At 60.9% G+C, this 15,556-nt stretch overlaps 7 protein-coding genes across 7 annotated transcripts; 4 read left to right on the top strand and 3 right to left on the bottom strand.

The window, feature by feature from the left end:
• Nucleotides 1-130: 130 nt before the first annotated feature.
• RHTO_04052 (uncharacterized protein) lies at nt 131-1,894 on the bottom strand (the record flags this gene model as incomplete). The annotated part of the gene is made up of 6 exons (XM_016417720.1): nt 131-354; nt 412-635; nt 706-963; nt 1,034-1,247; nt 1,304-1,639; nt 1,693-1,894. 6 exons carry the CDS (start codon nt 1,892-1,894, stop codon nt 131-133), a joined length of 1,458 nt encoding a protein of 485 aa, XP_016270879.1.
• Nucleotides 1,895-3,059: 1,165 nt separating this feature from the next.
• Nucleotides 3,060-4,593, top strand: RHTO_04053 (uncharacterized protein; the record flags this gene model as incomplete). The annotated part of the gene is made up of 6 exons (XM_016417721.1): nt 3,060-3,158; nt 3,330-3,467; nt 3,529-3,695; nt 3,783-4,136; nt 4,213-4,471; nt 4,555-4,593. 6 exons carry the CDS (start codon nt 3,060-3,062, stop codon nt 4,591-4,593), a joined length of 1,056 nt encoding a protein of 351 aa, XP_016270880.1.
• A 529-nt stretch (nt 4,594-5,122) lies between these two features.
• On the bottom strand, nt 5,123-5,999 carry RHTO_04054 (ubiquitin-conjugating enzyme E2 N; the record flags this gene model as incomplete). Its single annotated transcript, XM_016417722.1, has 4 exons — nt 5,123-5,221; nt 5,308-5,513; nt 5,573-5,687; nt 5,961-5,999. 4 exons carry the CDS (start codon nt 5,997-5,999, stop codon nt 5,123-5,125), a joined length of 459 nt encoding a protein of 152 aa, XP_016270881.1.
• Nucleotides 6,000-6,502: 503 nt separating this feature from the next.
• Nucleotides 6,503-8,161, top strand: RHTO_04055 (uncharacterized protein; the record flags this gene model as incomplete). The annotated part of the gene is made up of 1 exon (XM_016417723.1): nt 6,503-8,161. One exon carries the CDS (start codon nt 6,503-6,505, stop codon nt 8,159-8,161), a length of 1,659 nt encoding a protein of 552 aa, XP_016270882.1.
• A 189-nt stretch (nt 8,162-8,350) lies between these two features.
• Nucleotides 8,351-9,239, bottom strand: RHTO_04056 (SNARE domain containing protein; the record flags this gene model as incomplete). The annotated part of the gene is made up of 3 exons (XM_016417724.1): nt 8,351-8,613; nt 8,674-8,801; nt 8,860-9,239. The coding sequence occupies 3 exons, from the start codon at nt 9,237-9,239 to the stop codon at nt 8,351-8,353; spliced, it is 771 nt and encodes a 256-aa protein (XP_016270883.1).
• A 588-nt stretch (nt 9,240-9,827) lies between these two features.
• On the top strand, nt 9,828-12,648 carry RHTO_04057 (MFS transporter, major inositol transporter; the record flags this gene model as incomplete). Its single annotated transcript, XM_016417725.1, has 18 exons — nt 9,828-9,871; nt 9,940-9,973; nt 10,033-10,045; nt 10,119-10,262; nt 10,324-10,495; nt 10,563-10,612; nt 10,691-10,711; nt 10,794-10,895; nt 10,972-11,337; nt 11,396-11,597; nt 11,657-11,677; nt 11,740-11,813; nt 11,876-11,902; nt 11,965-12,020; nt 12,102-12,142; nt 12,204-12,262; nt 12,308-12,368; nt 12,435-12,648. 18 exons carry the CDS (start codon nt 9,828-9,830, stop codon nt 12,646-12,648), a joined length of 1,701 nt encoding a protein of 566 aa, XP_016270884.1.
• Nucleotides 12,649-12,976: 328 nt separating this feature from the next.
• Nucleotides 12,977-15,264, top strand: RHTO_04058 (glucose-6-phosphate isomerase; the record flags this gene model as incomplete). The annotated part of the gene is made up of 7 exons (XM_016417726.1): nt 12,977-12,998; nt 13,319-14,007; nt 14,069-14,449; nt 14,520-14,883; nt 14,940-15,008; nt 15,070-15,080; nt 15,151-15,264. 7 exons carry the CDS (start codon nt 12,977-12,979, stop codon nt 15,262-15,264), a joined length of 1,650 nt encoding a protein of 549 aa, XP_016270885.1.
• Between the last annotated feature and the right edge of the window lie 292 nt (nt 15,265-15,556).

Here is a 15,556-nt window from a genome sequence, read left to right on the forward strand (position 1 = left end):
CGAGAAGAGCGGTTTGCGGGCTAGGTGCGTCGGGGAGGTCGCGAAGTGGGATTTGCGGCTGCACAGTCGTCCACACCTACTAGCGTCAGTTCCATGCGTTCAGGCGCGCGAAGAAGGGGTAGACGACGCACTAAGCGACGTTATCCCTAATCCTCTCCACCACCGAAATCAACTCCTCAATCGGATTCACGACCGTCGGATCTCCACGACGCAGGTACAAACGTCTCTCGAGGACTTGGTTGCAGGCGATGACGAGCGCGTCGCGCGCTGCGACGATCTTGCTTAAGGTGCGGACGTAGTGGTGGAGAGAGGGGTAGGAGGGGGTGAGGAGGATGAGGCGAGTCGCGTCGAGGGCTGCGTCAAGGCTACGCATCAGTTCGAGCTTGACAATGTGGTTGAAGGAGGACGCACTGATCGGTGGCCCGCTCTTGTACAGGTACTCCAGCGCCAATCTCTCCGTATTCTCAAACCTCGCGCTCGTCGACCCTCGCATCCTCTTGCCGTGCAAGTCCGGCAGTGCGTCCGGAATAGGCGCGAACGAAAGCAGCGCGACCTCGGCGGGTGTGAAGACGGGCGCGGAGAGGGTGTCGTACGGGACGAGGGAGGAGAGGAAGGCGAATGCGCGGGCGTAGAAGCTGTTGCGGCGACTTTCTAGGCGTTAGTTCTCGCTTGTCGGAAAGTGAGGCGAAGGAAGGGATGACGCACCCGGGCTGCCATTCGACGGGTGCGGGACGGTCGCTCACGTACTGCCAGATTTCGGCTTCGAGCCCCGCGGGAGGAGGAGGCCGAGTTCCGAGCGGCGCAGTTTCGAGCTGGCGAGTCTGCTTGCGGGCAATTGGTTGACGCTGAGGTTCGAAGTTGGCCGGCGGAGGCGGGGGAGGAGGGGGAGGAGCAAGTTTGGCGCAGCGGTTCTTGGGAGGCGACGCGGGTGGACTCGCGAAGCCGTTCTTCGCCAGGTCAGCGCTGCAACACTCACACCGACTCATTAGCTCCGTCTCGATTTAGAGGAGCAGAGGGAGTCAACGAAACGCACCGAACCACCCTCACTTCAAACGCCCCCTCCGCCGCCCACTGACCCACCTTCTCCCTCAGCTTCACGAACGCCTCGTCCCCTGCCTCTAGCATGCCCAGCTCGAGTCGCACGATACACTCCTTGATGGAGACGAGGGGCGAGAGGGCGAGGGAGGAGAGCGAGAGGGAGAGGGTGCAGTCCATGGAGGTGTGGCCGTCGTCGGCGCCGGCGATGTCTGCGCGGCGGGCCTCATGAGCTTCTTCTCCGTGGGACGGTATGGGCAAGACGCACAGAGAACCTCGCGCATCTCGCCCGCCTCAAACGTAAACCCCTCCTCCTCCGCCTCTCCCCCTTCGCCGTCACGCACAACCCTCAATCCCCCCTCCTCAATCCTCATCCTCAGCCCCTCCTCCCTCCTCTCCCCTCCCTCCCACCTAACGCACATCCTCAAGACCTTCAGTTCCCGCTTCTTTGCTTCGCGAGCGAGGAGGGAGAGAAGGAGTTGGTGGGCGTGGGTGAGGAGAGAGGAGTCGCAGGAGGGGTTGTATGGGAGCAGTAGGAGGTGAGGGAGGGAGAGGGAAGAGAGGGCGGCGGGGATGGGATAGTCGAGTGGGAGGTCGAGGAGGGCTGTGAGTGAAAGGATGTCAGTCTGCGTCCGCGGACGACGAGAGAGGACGCACGGTCAGCAGCCTGACTGTCTGTGTTGGCGTGGTAGGTTGCACGCCGCTCCGTGAAGGCGTGGTATGCTCGTTGACGGACCAGAGGAGGGAGATCAGGTTGGAGAGCGGCGAAGGCAAGGTCGGCTGGCGAAAGGGAGGGCAGGGAAGAGAGGGTGATGGGCAGGGTGGTGCGGTGTGCTAGAGCTTGCACGAGGTCATCCATCGGTGGAGGCGGGAGGAAGGAGGAGGAGAGGAGGGCGAGGACAAGGTGAGCTACGAGAGACCGTGCGAAGTGGACCGGAGTTACCGGGGAGGGTCGCCGTCACTGTGTAGTCTGCAGTGGGCAGTCGTACCGGCGCCAGTGCGCAAGTAAGAGGTGGCGAGAGAGAAAAAGCGGGTTGAGAAGGTCGGAGTGAGGAAGAGGTTGAAGTCGTGGACCGCGACGAAGCGTGGGTCGTCCGCCAGCAGAGTACGAGCGTACGGTACAGCAGGAGAGGAGCAGGGAAGCCAGCGAGCTTGAAAAGCCCAACTAGCCCCTGGTGCATGCTCTTCACTCTTCCGGAGAAAAGACGCGTCCGCTCGTCGGCTTCGTCGATGGGTACGCCTTAAGCGACACAGAGCCCACAACAGCATCGCGAAGCGGCGTGGGAAACCGCCTTCACTGTCGGAAGAGGCGTCAAGATCGAGGAGAAGAAGCCTTCTGCTTCGTCTTCTCCTCCATGCGATCCTCCTCATTCGCCTTGGCCGCGTGCGTCTTCCCGGGAAGTTCAGACGGCTCGAAAGCGTCGATGCAGTGCCGTTTTCCTTCAACATACACCAGCCGCGTCGGCGAGTCCGTCAACAATCCCCTTCCTCGTCCGCTCCATCCCTCGTCGTGCGCGGCCCAAGGGCTTGGCGAGCTGGATACCGAGCAAAGTCATCCTTTCCTGACAATCCAGTCAGCGTCGACCGTCGACCACGTAGCAGGGAGCAGCACAGCGTCGTCGACAAGCGAGACAGTAGAGGAAGACGAGAGGAAAGCTGCGTCGTCCTGCGCTCCCTTTGACGCGGGTCTTCCCTGGATAGACTCGGTGCTATTCGCGGGTAATGAACCCTTGTAAATGCTTACGCGCCTCGCCGTGGCTGTTGATTTGTTTGGAGCTGCGACGCGTGCCCAGCGCTTCTCGCTCCGGACTCCGCTCTCGTCCTCGCACGCCGTCCTCGTCGCCGTCTTTCCGCTCCTGCTAAAGTCTGAACGCCTGGCTGCACACAGACTAACCCTCGACAGTCACTCGTTCCCGTTTCCCCGACCCTCATCGCCGTCGCCGTTCTCCTGCTCGGCCATCCTCACTCAACCCGCCGTCCGTCCCGACCTCATCCACGCTCGTTTGCACTCGTAACCACGCACGATGAAGACCGTCGCATCCGCTTTCTCCGTCGCTGCTCTCGTCGCCGTCGCGCGCGCGGGAGGCAGCATCGACAACTCGGCCCAGGCGGCTCAAGTCGCGGTCCGTCCTCGCTCCCACAGCCCTTCGTTGGAGCAAGCAGACAGCTGACGAGTCTTCTACCATCCTCTACACTCGTCCCGCCTCTCTACCGGACTCCGCCCCGTCGCACGACCCTCGCTCGAACCCCCTCTTCTCCTCTCCGGAATGTGCATGCACTCTCCCCGAACACAGTCGCAAGCGTCGACCCTCAACGGCGCAGGCAACTACGTCCTCACCAACGTCAAGACCGGCAAGCAGCTCGCCTTTTCCCGCCAGGGCAACACGACCGACTTTTACCCTGGAGACGGAGGGGACCCCGTTGAGATCCAGGTGCGTCCCGCCGTCCCTGCTACCTTCTGAAGCTAGTCCTGATGTCGACTGATTGGCGCAGTTCTCGGGCTCGATGGCGCGCATCTCGGGCGGCAACAACAAGTGCGCTTCGGCGCAGTGGTCGACCGACTACGAGGGCGGCGTCGACTACGCTGCCGTCTCGTACGCGTGCGCTGTCGGCGACGGCCAGAAGACGGGCACGGACACGCTTGAGAAGACGAAGCAGTGGTGCGTTCGCGGGACTTTCAAGTTCTTGCTTCCTTCCCGAGTTTCGCCTCTTACGAAGAGGAGCTGACAAGAGTCGCCGTGTCGCAGGTGGTACCTCGTCCCTGCTGGCTCGTCTGGCGACTCGTCCTCCTCGTCGTCCAGCTCAAGCTCGCCAGCGCCTACCGGCAACTCCAACTCGGACGTCGTCTTCGCCGCCTCAAACTCAGGCACTTCCCGCCACGTCGCCGCCGCCAAAGTCGCGTCTCCCTCTCCCGCTCCCGCTCCCGCCTCCTCGTCTTCCTCCTCGAGCAGCGTCAGTGCCGAACAAGCCGAGTACAACAAGCTTGGCTACTGGACTTCCTCCGCGTCGACGATCGATGCCAAGGTCGCGGACGTCTCGGGCGTCAACAAGAATGACAGGAAGACGTGGTTGTGCCGTCACCCTGGATGGTGGCTCGCCGAGTGCGTTCCCCTGCCCTTTCCCTCCTCCTCCTTGCGAAGGTGTTCGGCGAACTGACTCGCTTCGTCGGACGTGCAGCCACCCCGACTACGTCACTAAAGCCGGCCACGTCGAATGCGCCTCGGACCTTGCAGCCTACCGCGCCTCGCAGTCCTCCGCCCGAATGGTCAAGCGCCACCGGGACCTCGCCGCCTCCATCCTCTCCAAGCGCGGCGGGCAAGCTTACCACATTATCGCGGTCGACCACTTGAATGATATGGCGACGAGGGCGGTCGCGGCGGATCAGGTTGACACGTTCGGGGGGTACACTTCAACTAGGTTGGAGTTGTGGGACCAGGTACGTTCGCTGGCGCTTCCGCACTTCTACTACTCGCTTGAGGATCGAGAGCTGATGGATGTTCACGGCTTCGCAATGCACAGAACGACGACGGCCAGCGCTGGATCATCTCGCAGGCTTAAGCCGCCTCGCACTCCCTCCCTCTACCTGCTCTTGTCCAAAGCCCCGACCACTTCCGCCCATCGACGAACGACCGAATCAACCGACCATGTCACCCCTCTTCCCTCACCTTACCTCTGAGCGCGCAATAGTCGCAGCCACCCCTCCCTCCTCCCTTCTTCGCATGGTCCACCGTCTCATTCGTCTTTCCCTTCCCTTCCTCTTCTTACGGAGACGCATGTGGGAAGAGATGCAGGTCGTCTCTCCCGCTCGCTCCCGTTTTTCTGCGCGCACTCTTGATTCGAGATCTTGGCCTGGTGTTTACCTTCATCGTGCAATCTTCTGCTCATCTCATCTCCCGGCTTTCTTGCTCAGCGGAAAATGAGGGCAAGCGAAGAGCAGACGAAGAGGCTGTAAAACTGCATCGCTTCATTTTCGAGCGGGAAGTGACTTCGAGCGGGAAGTGACCAGGACAAAGACGGGGGAGAAGCTCGAGCTGATAGGCGAGACGGGGCGAACAAAAAGCAGACGGTGAGGGGGAAAAGCGACGAGCTACTGGGCGAACTTCTGCGTCCACTCGCGCGAGACTCGCATCGCGTCCTTCTCGTTCTCCTTCCAGTGCGCGGCGACGTCGTTCGCGAGGGGGTCGTCCTGTGCACCGCAGCGACAACACAATCACGAGTCAGTCGCAAGCCGCTCTGGCAGGTTGGACGGACGAGAAGGCTCGCCGAACGCACCGGATTAGGCGCGCTCAACAACGCCTGGATCGAGAGCAACACGGTACGGATCTGCAAAGCCGGACTCCACTTGTCTTTGAGGATATCAAGGCAAATCCGTCCGAGCTTGTCGATGTTGGGATGGTAGATCTTTGTCAGGAAGCGGACTTTGGGAGGGGCCATCGGGTAGTCGTCGGGGAGGAAGAGCTCGAGTTTGAATTTGCCGCCTGCGCGCAGAGGGGAAGTCAACGGGGAGACAAGAATAGAGGTGGTGAGCGTGACGCACCCTCGAAGGGAGAAGAGTCGGGTCCGGAGATCACAACGTCAAAGTACCGCAAGTTGTCCTCGTGAGGCGTCGCAGAGATGCCGGGGGGAGAGTCGGACACAAGTCGTTGCGTTTCCTACGATATGCAGATTACGTTCGTCAGTACAAGGCAGCCTGCGGTTCGTCCTGCTGGCCCTGGTTGTCCGGTCCGGGAAGCGTGCGAAGTTCAAGATAGCCAAGTCGCCTGAACGGTGACCGACCACCGTCTATACAAAGTGAGCGTCCAGACAAGCCTCCTTCGGCTGCTGCCCCGACCCTTGCGAGCACGCCGCCTTGATCGCGCGACCTGGTCGCTCCGAGCGAACACCCCGTCGGCCCGCCCTCACACAGCGAGATCGCGCCTGCTCACCTTGATGATGCGCTTCGGAAGGGCAGCGGCGGAAGACATAGTGGCGGATCAGTCGTCTCGAGGGGGAGGAAGGGGTCGGGGAAGGGGCGAGATGACGGCGGGGTGGAGCAGTGAAGGGGAGAAGCAGCGGTTGGCGGGAGGCGGCTGACGAGACTGCGAGAGCACTAGTCTAGCTCGCTGGGCAGTCTACAAGCGTCCTTGTCGAAGTGAAGCGGTGTCGTTCGGGGAGAGATGAGTGAGCGAGACGGTTTGTCCTCGTCTGCTCACTCGGACGCTCAGATTCGCTTGCTGAGGCTGCGAGGCTGTCTAAAGAACGCTCTGTGTGCCACCAAGTGCGCGCAACTTGCTCGCAACGCCGCTCGTCGGATAGCTGACTCCCACTCCCTCTCTCAGTCCCGACCTTACTTGACATCTCGCTTTGCTCGCCAGGCAGCGCTTGGGGCAGCTCAAAAGGTGCGTCAACCTGCAACAGAGACGTTAAGGTACGAGCCGACCGAGCCGGAGTCCAGCCACAGCCCGTCTTGCCAGCCCACGCCGTCAACATGTCATCCTCTCGCCTCCCTGAACTCCCGCCCGAGATCCTCGACCTCATCCTGGCCGAAGCCTTCCCTCCTCCGTCGACTTCGACCGTCGACGAGTTCCACCGCGTGCGGGACATGGCCGAGGAGCGCTCGCTCGTTGACTGGGCAGCGGAGGCAGGGACCGTCTGGCTTCCCTTCGTTCGCTCGCTCCTCTTCTTTGCGCTACACGTCGGGTCCCGCCAGCGTGCCGACAAATTGCTTTCGTCCCTGCGCCTCTCGCTCCCAGGTCAGCCAGAGTCGAAGGGCTACCTCGCCAGGCTCATCTCGCGCCTCAGCCTCGATATCCGTGAACGCCCGCTCCCGCCCGGTATCAGGCGTCTTCGCGAACACGGCCTCGAGGACGGTGTGACGCCTATGCAAGTGGTCGAGCTCGCTCGAGCACTGCCGAACCTCGCCTCGCTCGTCGTCGACTTGCCGAACGACCCGGGCTGGCTCGGCGACGAAGCCATCATTGGCGCTGTGAGGCGGTTCAACAAAGTTCGTCATCTCGAGATGACGAGTACGGGACTAGGCTGGCAGAATGCGCTCGCCGTCTTCGTCGACTTCGATCGACTCGAGTCGCTCAAGTTGCGCGGGTTGACGACCGACTGGACCATCTTGACGGAACTCGTCTCCTCAAGCGCCTCCTTTAGGTCGTCTTTCCAGCCTTCGACGCCCTATGCATTCGCCAAGAACCTCACCACGCTCGTCCTGCGGGAGTGCGCACTCTCGGAAGTCGAGTTCGTCAAGCTGTGCGAGTCGCTCGCGCCGCCAGCGTCCGACGACTCCGACTCGCCCGCTCCCGCCCTCCGTCACCTCACAATCCACCATCTCCAGTCGTACGCCTCAGGGGGCCCGCTCACTCCCGGCTACGGCGACACGTCTCGCGCCCTCATCCCGTTTCCCCCTCGCGCGCTCACCGCCTCCCTCGCACCGCTCATCCCCTCCCTCCAGTCATTCCACCTGATCCTCTTCGACCGACCCCCGATCACCACAAACGACGTTCGCACGTCTCTCGTCCTCGCTGGCGCCCTCAAAGACGGCCACACGACGCGCAACGTTGATCCTGGTAGTCGGCCAGGTAACGCGCTCGTGCGCCTGCTCGGACCGGAGATTGAGAACGTCACGCTCGGCGGACCGTGGTGTTTGAGCGGAGGGACGAACGGGGGGCTGTGGGACGCTTTGGACGCTGCGCAAGGGAGGGTACGGAAGTTGGTCCTTGTCCAATGTGCGGATGTCGAGCGGCCTGGACCTGGTGTCCGCGGCATCGAGGGAGTCGGGATGGAGGAGTTTGTGGAAGCGCTCGGGAGGGAATGGGCGAGCAAGTTAGAGTGTGTGGATGTGAGGAGTATGCAGGCGGATGTCAGGGGCGACGAGGGGAACCCTGCGTGGGACGCGGAGGGGCTGGAGAGACTCAAAGAGGCGGTTGAGCGCGTCAGTGAGGAGAGGGTGAGGACGGGCGCGCCGCCTATGAGGGTTCTGGTGGATGAGGAGCTAGTCGAGCGCAAGAGGGACGAGAGGTTGTGGAACGAGAGGAACAGGGTGAAGAGGCGCGGCGGGAAGAGGGGAAGGAGCGGGACCGCGGGTGCGGACAGGGAGGCGGGGGTGTCGAGCAAGAAGAGGAGGACGACGACGGTGTGAGGCCGGAGGGTTCGCTTGATTGCGAGGGGAGACCGCTTGTTGTTGTCTTGTTCTGTCATCTACTCTCTTTTGCCCATTCCCAGGCGCGATGACCGGAGAACACGTAAAGTGCAACAGGATGAGCAACGAAGGGAGGCTGCGCAAGGGGCTACAACAGGACATGAGAAGACCAGATGGGCAAGCCAGCATTCACAACTTGAAGATGACGATCAGGATGACCAGAAGGATGATCAGCGCGACGATCAAGCCCGTACTGCCCGTATTCCTCGCCCGCCGAGTGAACTGGTCCAGCCGCCCGCTCGCTCTTCGCAAGTTCGACTCGGTTCGGTCGAGCGCAGAGTCGGTGTCGTCGAGCAGGGAGGAGTGCAGCTCGAGTTCTTCGGCGACGCGGAGGGAGAGGGCGTGTTGGCGCGAGATGGCGGATGAGAGCGAGTCGAGTTGGGTGTCTTGGTCTGTCGGGCGGGGACCTGTCAGCTCCGCAGCTGTGTCAACGTGCAGAGAGCGCCACCCACCCTCGATCATGCGCTTCTGCATCTGCAGCACTTCTTGGTTCGCCCGGTCCATCTCTTCCTCGTCTTCCTCCATCTGCGCGAGGTCTCTCCGGTCGTCCTGGACAGGAATAGCGACATGTGGAGAGGATCTGTGATGCTTTTACGGTTGAGAGAGCCTTCACGCTGAAACGAACGAAAGAGACGCACCCCGAAACGGCGACTAACTCATCCCCTTCCTCCTCGTCCGTCTCAACCAACCTCCCCGTCTTGCCCTTCGCACCCGCACCCTCGCGTATCCGTTCCGTGACTTCCACGCCAAGCGGCTCGACCAGTCCCCGAATCCTCTCCCACTGCGTCCTCAGCCCCTCGACAACCTCCTTGCTCTCCGTCCCCGCATCTTCCAACTGCTCAATCCCCCGCGCAAGCGTCGAGAGGTTCCGCTGGATCGTGTGCGTGAGATTGGGAGGAGAAGGAAGCGAGAGGGACGAGAGGCGGGTTAGGTCGAGGACGGAGGAGAGGGTGGTTGAGGACAAGTGCGAGAGTCGGGCGGCGGTCACTGGGCCGGACGAGGACGGCGGTGGTGGCATAGTGTCGCTGTATACACCGCTTCAAAGCGAAAGCACGAGCGAGAACGAGGTTGATCGGCTGGAGGAGGGGCAGGGGATGACGGAGACGAAAGGATGTCGCGCAAGTCGGCCTGGCTAGTCTGGTCCGTCTAGAAGGTCGTCTGTAAGAGTGTACAGCGCTCGACAGCGAGTCCCAGTCGAGCAAAGTGAGCGGTTGTTGACCAACCCACCGAGCGAGCTCCTCTTGCTCTCCTCGCGACGTCGCTGCGGTCGAGGGAGGGACCTGCTCGTGAGCTGCTGAGACTGTGCTGCTTGGTACTCTCACCGCTGCCTCTACCGCCTCGAACCGCTCACTCTCTTCGACACCGTCCTCCTCCCCATCTTCATCGCCTCGTCCACCTCGATCGCACAAACACCACCCGCCAGAGGCATCGTTGGCCTCGCAAACTAGTCCAGCAACCTGTCTGCATCCTCTCGGCCCCTCTCGAACCGCCGAATCAACCAAAGCGGCTGCGTACTCCACCCTCGATTCGTTCGCGGACCTCCCAACAACCTTGTATCTCGGCACACGACCACGCTCTCTTCTTCCGCCCGAGTGGTCAAGCCAAGATGGAAGTCGAGCAGCGGGCGCCGATCCACATGGCGCTCCTCATGTCAGTCCAGCTTCGCATCAAAACTGCTTGTCGAGAAGGTACTGATGGGACTCGTTTGCGCCAAACAGGTCGTGCTTTGCAGGGTTTGGAGGTTTTATCTACGTGAGTCTTAGAACACAGTTTCTCAGGAGGGATGGAGCTGATTTTTGTCGTCGACGCAGGGTTACGACACCGGTTCGCCCTGCTGCTTTCCTCTATCCTCACTGGCTTCCCAGCTTACATAGCCTCTCTTTGCCTCGCGCTGCAGGCTACATCTCGGGCGTCAAGGAGATGCCCTACTTCCGCCAACTCTTCGGCGAGCTCGGCGCAAACGGCAAATACTACCTCCCCTCGTACCGCGACTCGCTGATCACCTCGATCCTGTCCGCGGGGACATTCGTCGGTGCACTCGGTGCGTTTTCCTCCTCTCCTTCTATCCACCCAGCGGAGGTGCTGACGAACTAGCGCAACAGCCTCCTACCCAATCGGTGACTTTCTCGGACGAAGATACGGCATCATGGCGTTCCTCTTCCTGTTCAGCATCGGCGTTGCGTGTCAGACAGGCGGGACGACGCTGCGGACATTCGTGGTCGGGCGGATATTTGCGGGATTGGGAATTGGCGGGACGAGTTGTTTGGTCCCGGTGTGCGTTGGCGGCCTTCTCTCGCTCATATCCAGAGTTTGAGGGCTGACGAGGTGATCGCGCGAGCAGATACCAGTCGGAGACGGCGCCGAAACACCTTCGCGGCGCGGTTGTCGGAGGTGCGCTTCCTCCCCTCTCTTCCCTTTCTTGCAGGCTGCGTCTTATACTGACTGAGCTCGTTTCTGCATACCTTACAGGCTACCAACTACTCATTACAGGTGCGCTTCTCAAGCTGCACTCAAGTACCGCGGTCTCGTTGATTCTCGGAAACTGATGTATGCTATTGATCGTGCTGTACAGTCGGCCTCTTCATCGCCGCCGTCATCGTCAACGGTACCAAGAACCGAATGGACATCTCGTGCTACGCGATTCCGATCGGGTTGCAGTTCATTTGGGTCGCTAGTGCGTGCTCTCGCCTTAATCTTCCCTCTCATTACAAGCGTTTGCCTCGTATACAGGCTGACGATGACGCTCACAGTCCTCGTTGTGGGTCTCGCCATCCTCCCCGAGTCGCCACGGTACCTCATCGCCGCCGGCCGCGATGAAGCCGCCCAAGACGCCCTCTCCTGGATCCTCCGCGCGCCTGTCGAATCCGACATAGTCGGCGAACACTACGCCGAGATTGCCGCTTCAGTCCATCACGTCCGCTCGCTCGGCGGGACTTCCTACGCCGACTGTTTCTCGATGATGAACCGGAATCGGGTGCGGAGTTGGGCGGGAATCGGCCTGCAGGCGTTGCAGCAGCTTGTTGGCGTCAACTTCATTTTCTACTACGGCACGACGTTCTTTCAGAATTCGGGGATTCACGATCCGTTCGTCATCACTATCGCGACGAACGTCGTCAGTGCGTTCGGCCTTCGCCTCTCTCTCCTAAATCCATACTGACGCTCGCACTGACGCAGACGTCGGCTCGACCATCCCCGGCCTCTGGCTCACCGACAAAGCCGGCCGACGAACAATGCTCCTCGTCGGCGCAGTCGGCATGGCCGTCTGCCATTTCATCGTCGCGGGTTGCTCGACGGCCTTGTCGCAGGACAACGAGGCGGGTCAGAAGGTGTTGATTGGGTTCGTGTGTGTGTTTATCGCGTTCTTTGCGGCGACTTGGTGAGCTCGCATCTGTTCCTCATCGGTTGATTTGCGAGCTGATGGGTTTGCTTCAACAGGGGTCCGATCGCATGGGTTGTGTACGCTGTCAACTTTCCTTGCTCCGCTCACACAGCGAGACTAACGCGGACATCGTTTGCAGCACGAGCGAGATCTACGCGACGGCGACTCGGGCGAAACAGATGTCCATGTCGGTCGCGTCGAACTGGCTGTTCAGTGCGTCGTCTCTCCCTCCCTACATGCCTCACTTGAGCTGACGAACTGCTTGACGCTCGCAGATTTCGGTATCGGTTACGCGACTCCTTGTTCGTCTCCTCCCTCTCTGCTCATTTGCTATATTCGAAGGCTGAGCAGGCGGTGCGCGCAGATCTCGTCAACACTGGCAAAGGAAACGCGGGTCTTCAGGGCAAGGTGTTCTTCATCGTGCGTCCCAACCCGTTCTTGCTCCCTCCTTCGCTCATGCGGAGGGATGAGCTTTGCTGACGAGGTATGTGAATTGCGCAGTGGGGCGGTGTGTCGTGCATCGCGATTCTGTTTGTGTACTTGTGCGTCACTGCCATCTTTCGACGGGTTTGGCACACACAGGCTGACGAGCTTCTCGCGCAGCTGCATTCCCGAGACCAAGGGTCTCTCGCTCGAACAAAGTCCGCCTTCCATTCACCCTCGTACGCATTGTCAAACGAGGTGACTGACGCGCTGATCTATCGCAGTCGACATCCTGTACCGCCTGACCGGCAACGCGATTCGGGCGACCAAGATCCGCCGCGAACTGTACGTTTCGTCTTCCCTCTCCTGCTCTCCGACCGTGCACTGACACCGTCTTCCGCCCATGCACAGCCTCGAGCGGGACATCCAAGACGAGGATACCGCCGCCTATTTCTACGCCTTCAAGGAGCAACACCTCGGCTCTTCGCTGCACGAGCTCGAGCAGCACCAAGGCTCGTCGTCCGACCCGCAGCAGCCGCCACATCACCAACTCCAGCTTCAGCAGGACGGCCTCGCACCGGTCGAGAGTCCTGCGGTCAAGATGCGGGACTTGAACGAGGCGTGAAGAACCGCGGACAGATTGTACGACTTCGAAGGCGGATAGACTGACGGGGACGGCTTAGACACACACTAGACATAGACCTTTCTCTCGCATAGACGGCTCGCTGCCCTTGTTGTAGCTCGTACGGTTGCTCTCGTCGGAACGAACTCGAGAATGTTGCCCTCTTAACCTCGCCTGATCCCGTTCGGTCCAGCGTCGGCGACAGTGCAAGGACATACTAGACTGCTTGGAACCGCAAGCAAGCCCATCGGAGCGACTTGCTGAATGACGACCTCATCGGGCCGCCTCGCTCGTCGCTTTCGCTCTGCTTTCACTCACCACGCTACGAACCATGTCTGGAAAGCTCGCGACTGGTCAGTCTACGCTATTGGTCTCGATCGAGCCTTGCATGCGGGCTTCTAGGGAATCTGGGGAGGAAGACGGAACGGGCGGACGTCCTCCTCCTGCTCGGCCTGCTTCGGTGGACGGCAACGACTCGGGTGGACTGGCGAGGGCACCAGAGGGCTTGCGGGAAGATACACGGGATGGTAGGAGGAATAGGAGACCAGCCGGACACCTGGGACGGGAGATCCGCCTCGGGAGATGTTGCTGTCGATGACGGAACAAGGTCGATTTCAGGGTGAAAACAGGGTGGGAGCGCTGTTGCTGACCAGCGATGCCTTCACACTTACAGACTACCCCGCCTGGACTAAGCTCCAAGAGCTGTACGACAAGGACCACACCAAGCTTGTCCTCAAGGACTTGTTCGATGCCGACCCCGAGCGCTTCAGCAAGTTCTCGCGCGCGTACGACTCGCCCCAGAATGACGTCCACATCCTCCTCGACTTCTCGAAGAACTTGATCAACGACGAGGTCTTCTCGACCTTGATCCAGCTCGCCAAGGAGGGCGGTGTTGAGACGGCTCGCGACGAGATGTTCGCTGGCAAGCACATCAACACGTCCGAGGACCGCGCTGTCCTCCACGTCGCCCTGCGCAACGTCGGCAACGAGTTCAAGATCAACGAGGCTGGTGCGGACGAGGTCCAGGGTGTCCTCGACCACATGACGGACTTTGCCAACAAGGTCCGCTCGGGCGAGTGGAAGGGTTACACCGGCAAGCCCATCGACACCATCGTCAACATCGGTATCGGCGGATCCGACCTTGGCCCGGTCATGGTCACGGAGGCGCTCAAGCCGTACGGCAAGAAGGGCCTCAAGTGCCACTTCGTCTCGAACGTCGACGGCACTCACATCGCCGAGGTCACTGGCGAGTGCAACCCGGAGACGACCCTCTTCATCGTCGCCTCGAAGACCTTCACGACCCAGGAGACGATCACGAACGCCGAGAGTGCGCGCGAGTGGTTCCTCAAGTCGGCGGGAGACGTTCGTTCGCCGTCTCTGGAGTCGCAGTTTTCTCCAGATAGTGATCCGTTATGTCTTGCAGAAATCGCACGTCGCAAAGCACTTTGTCGCGCTGTCGACGAACACCAAAGCAGTGACGGACTTCGGCATCAGTTCCCAGAACATCTTCGAGTTCTGGGACTGGGTCGGAGGCCGTTACTCGCTTTGGTCCGCCATCGGCCTCTCGATCATGCTCTACATCGGCCCCGACAACTTCCAGGAGCTCCTCGCCGGCGCGCACGAGATGGACAAGCACTTCCTCGAGACGAAACTCGAGGACAACCTCCCCGTCATCCTCGGTCTCCTCGGCATCTGGTACAACGACTACTACGGCGCCCAGACCCACGCCCTCCTCCCCTACGACCAGTACATGCACAAGTTTGCCGACTACTTCCAGCAGGGCGACATGGAGTCGAACGGCAAGGTTCGCAGCGGCCGGTCTCTCGCTGAACCGCTCCAAAGGACTCGAAGATTGACGCTTTCTCGCCTCGCAGTTCGTCACGAAGGACGGCCGCCGCGTCAGCTACCAGACGGGCCCAATCATCTGGGGCCAGTCCGGCACGAACGGCCAGCACGCCTTCTACCAGCTCATCCACCAGGGCACGAAGCTCATCCCCGCCGACTTCCTCGCGCCGATCGAGACGCAGAACCCGATTCGCGGCGGCCTCCACCACAAGATCCTCCTCTCCAACTTCTTCGCCCAGCCCGAAGCGCTCGCGTTTGGCAAGACTGAGGAGCAGGTCCGCGAAGAGCTCGGCGCGCAGGCGGAGAACGAGGCGCTGAGGAAGTCGAAGGTGTTCGAGGGCAACCGCCCGACGAACTCGATCCTCTTCCAGAAGCTCACGCCCCGTACTCTCGGTGCGTGACGTTCCTTCCTCGTGCTTCACACCACACTGACACCATTGCACGTGCAGGCTCGCTCATCGTGATGTACGAGCACAAAATCTTCGTCCAGGGATGCATCTGGGGAATCAACTCGTTCGGTTCGTTCCTTCGTTCTTTTCGCTCCGCCTCTCAAGCATTGACCTTTCCTGTGCATAACAGACCAGATGGGCGTCGAGGCACGTCTAGCCAGTATCTAGAGGTTCGGGCCATGTTACTGACTTGGCGCTTGCTCGCCCGCAGCTCGGCAAGGTCCTCGCCAAGCGCATTCTCGGCCAGCTCGACGACTCCTCGAAGGTTGTCGACCACGACTCGTCCACCACCGGTCTCATCAAGCACTACATCTCGCGCGCTTGACTCGGTTCGGGAGACGAGGAGCGTCGACGCCGGACGAAAGGCGGCAGGCTCTGAGCCTTGTAGAATGCGGAGCGGAGCCCGCGCATGCACAAAATGGAAACAAGCAGTTCTTACTCTGTCCGTCTCCTTGTCCCGTCGTGCCGTCCGCCTGAGACGCAACAAGGGCAAGTCTGCGAAGGTCCGCAAAACCGGCGCTCTCTCCGGGCCACAGCGGGTGGTGATGCGCATGCGAGGATTGCATGAGGGATACAATGTCTATGGAGAACAGCTCACGATAGATACATCGGCGCCT

The sequence above is a fragment of the Rhodotorula toruloides genome (genome assembly GCF_000320785.1).
Source record: "Rhodotorula toruloides NP11 unplaced genomic scaffold Scaffold25, whole genome shotgun sequence".
NCBI lineage: Eukaryota > Fungi > Basidiomycota > Microbotryomycetes > Sporidiobolales > Sporidiobolaceae > Rhodotorula > Rhodotorula toruloides.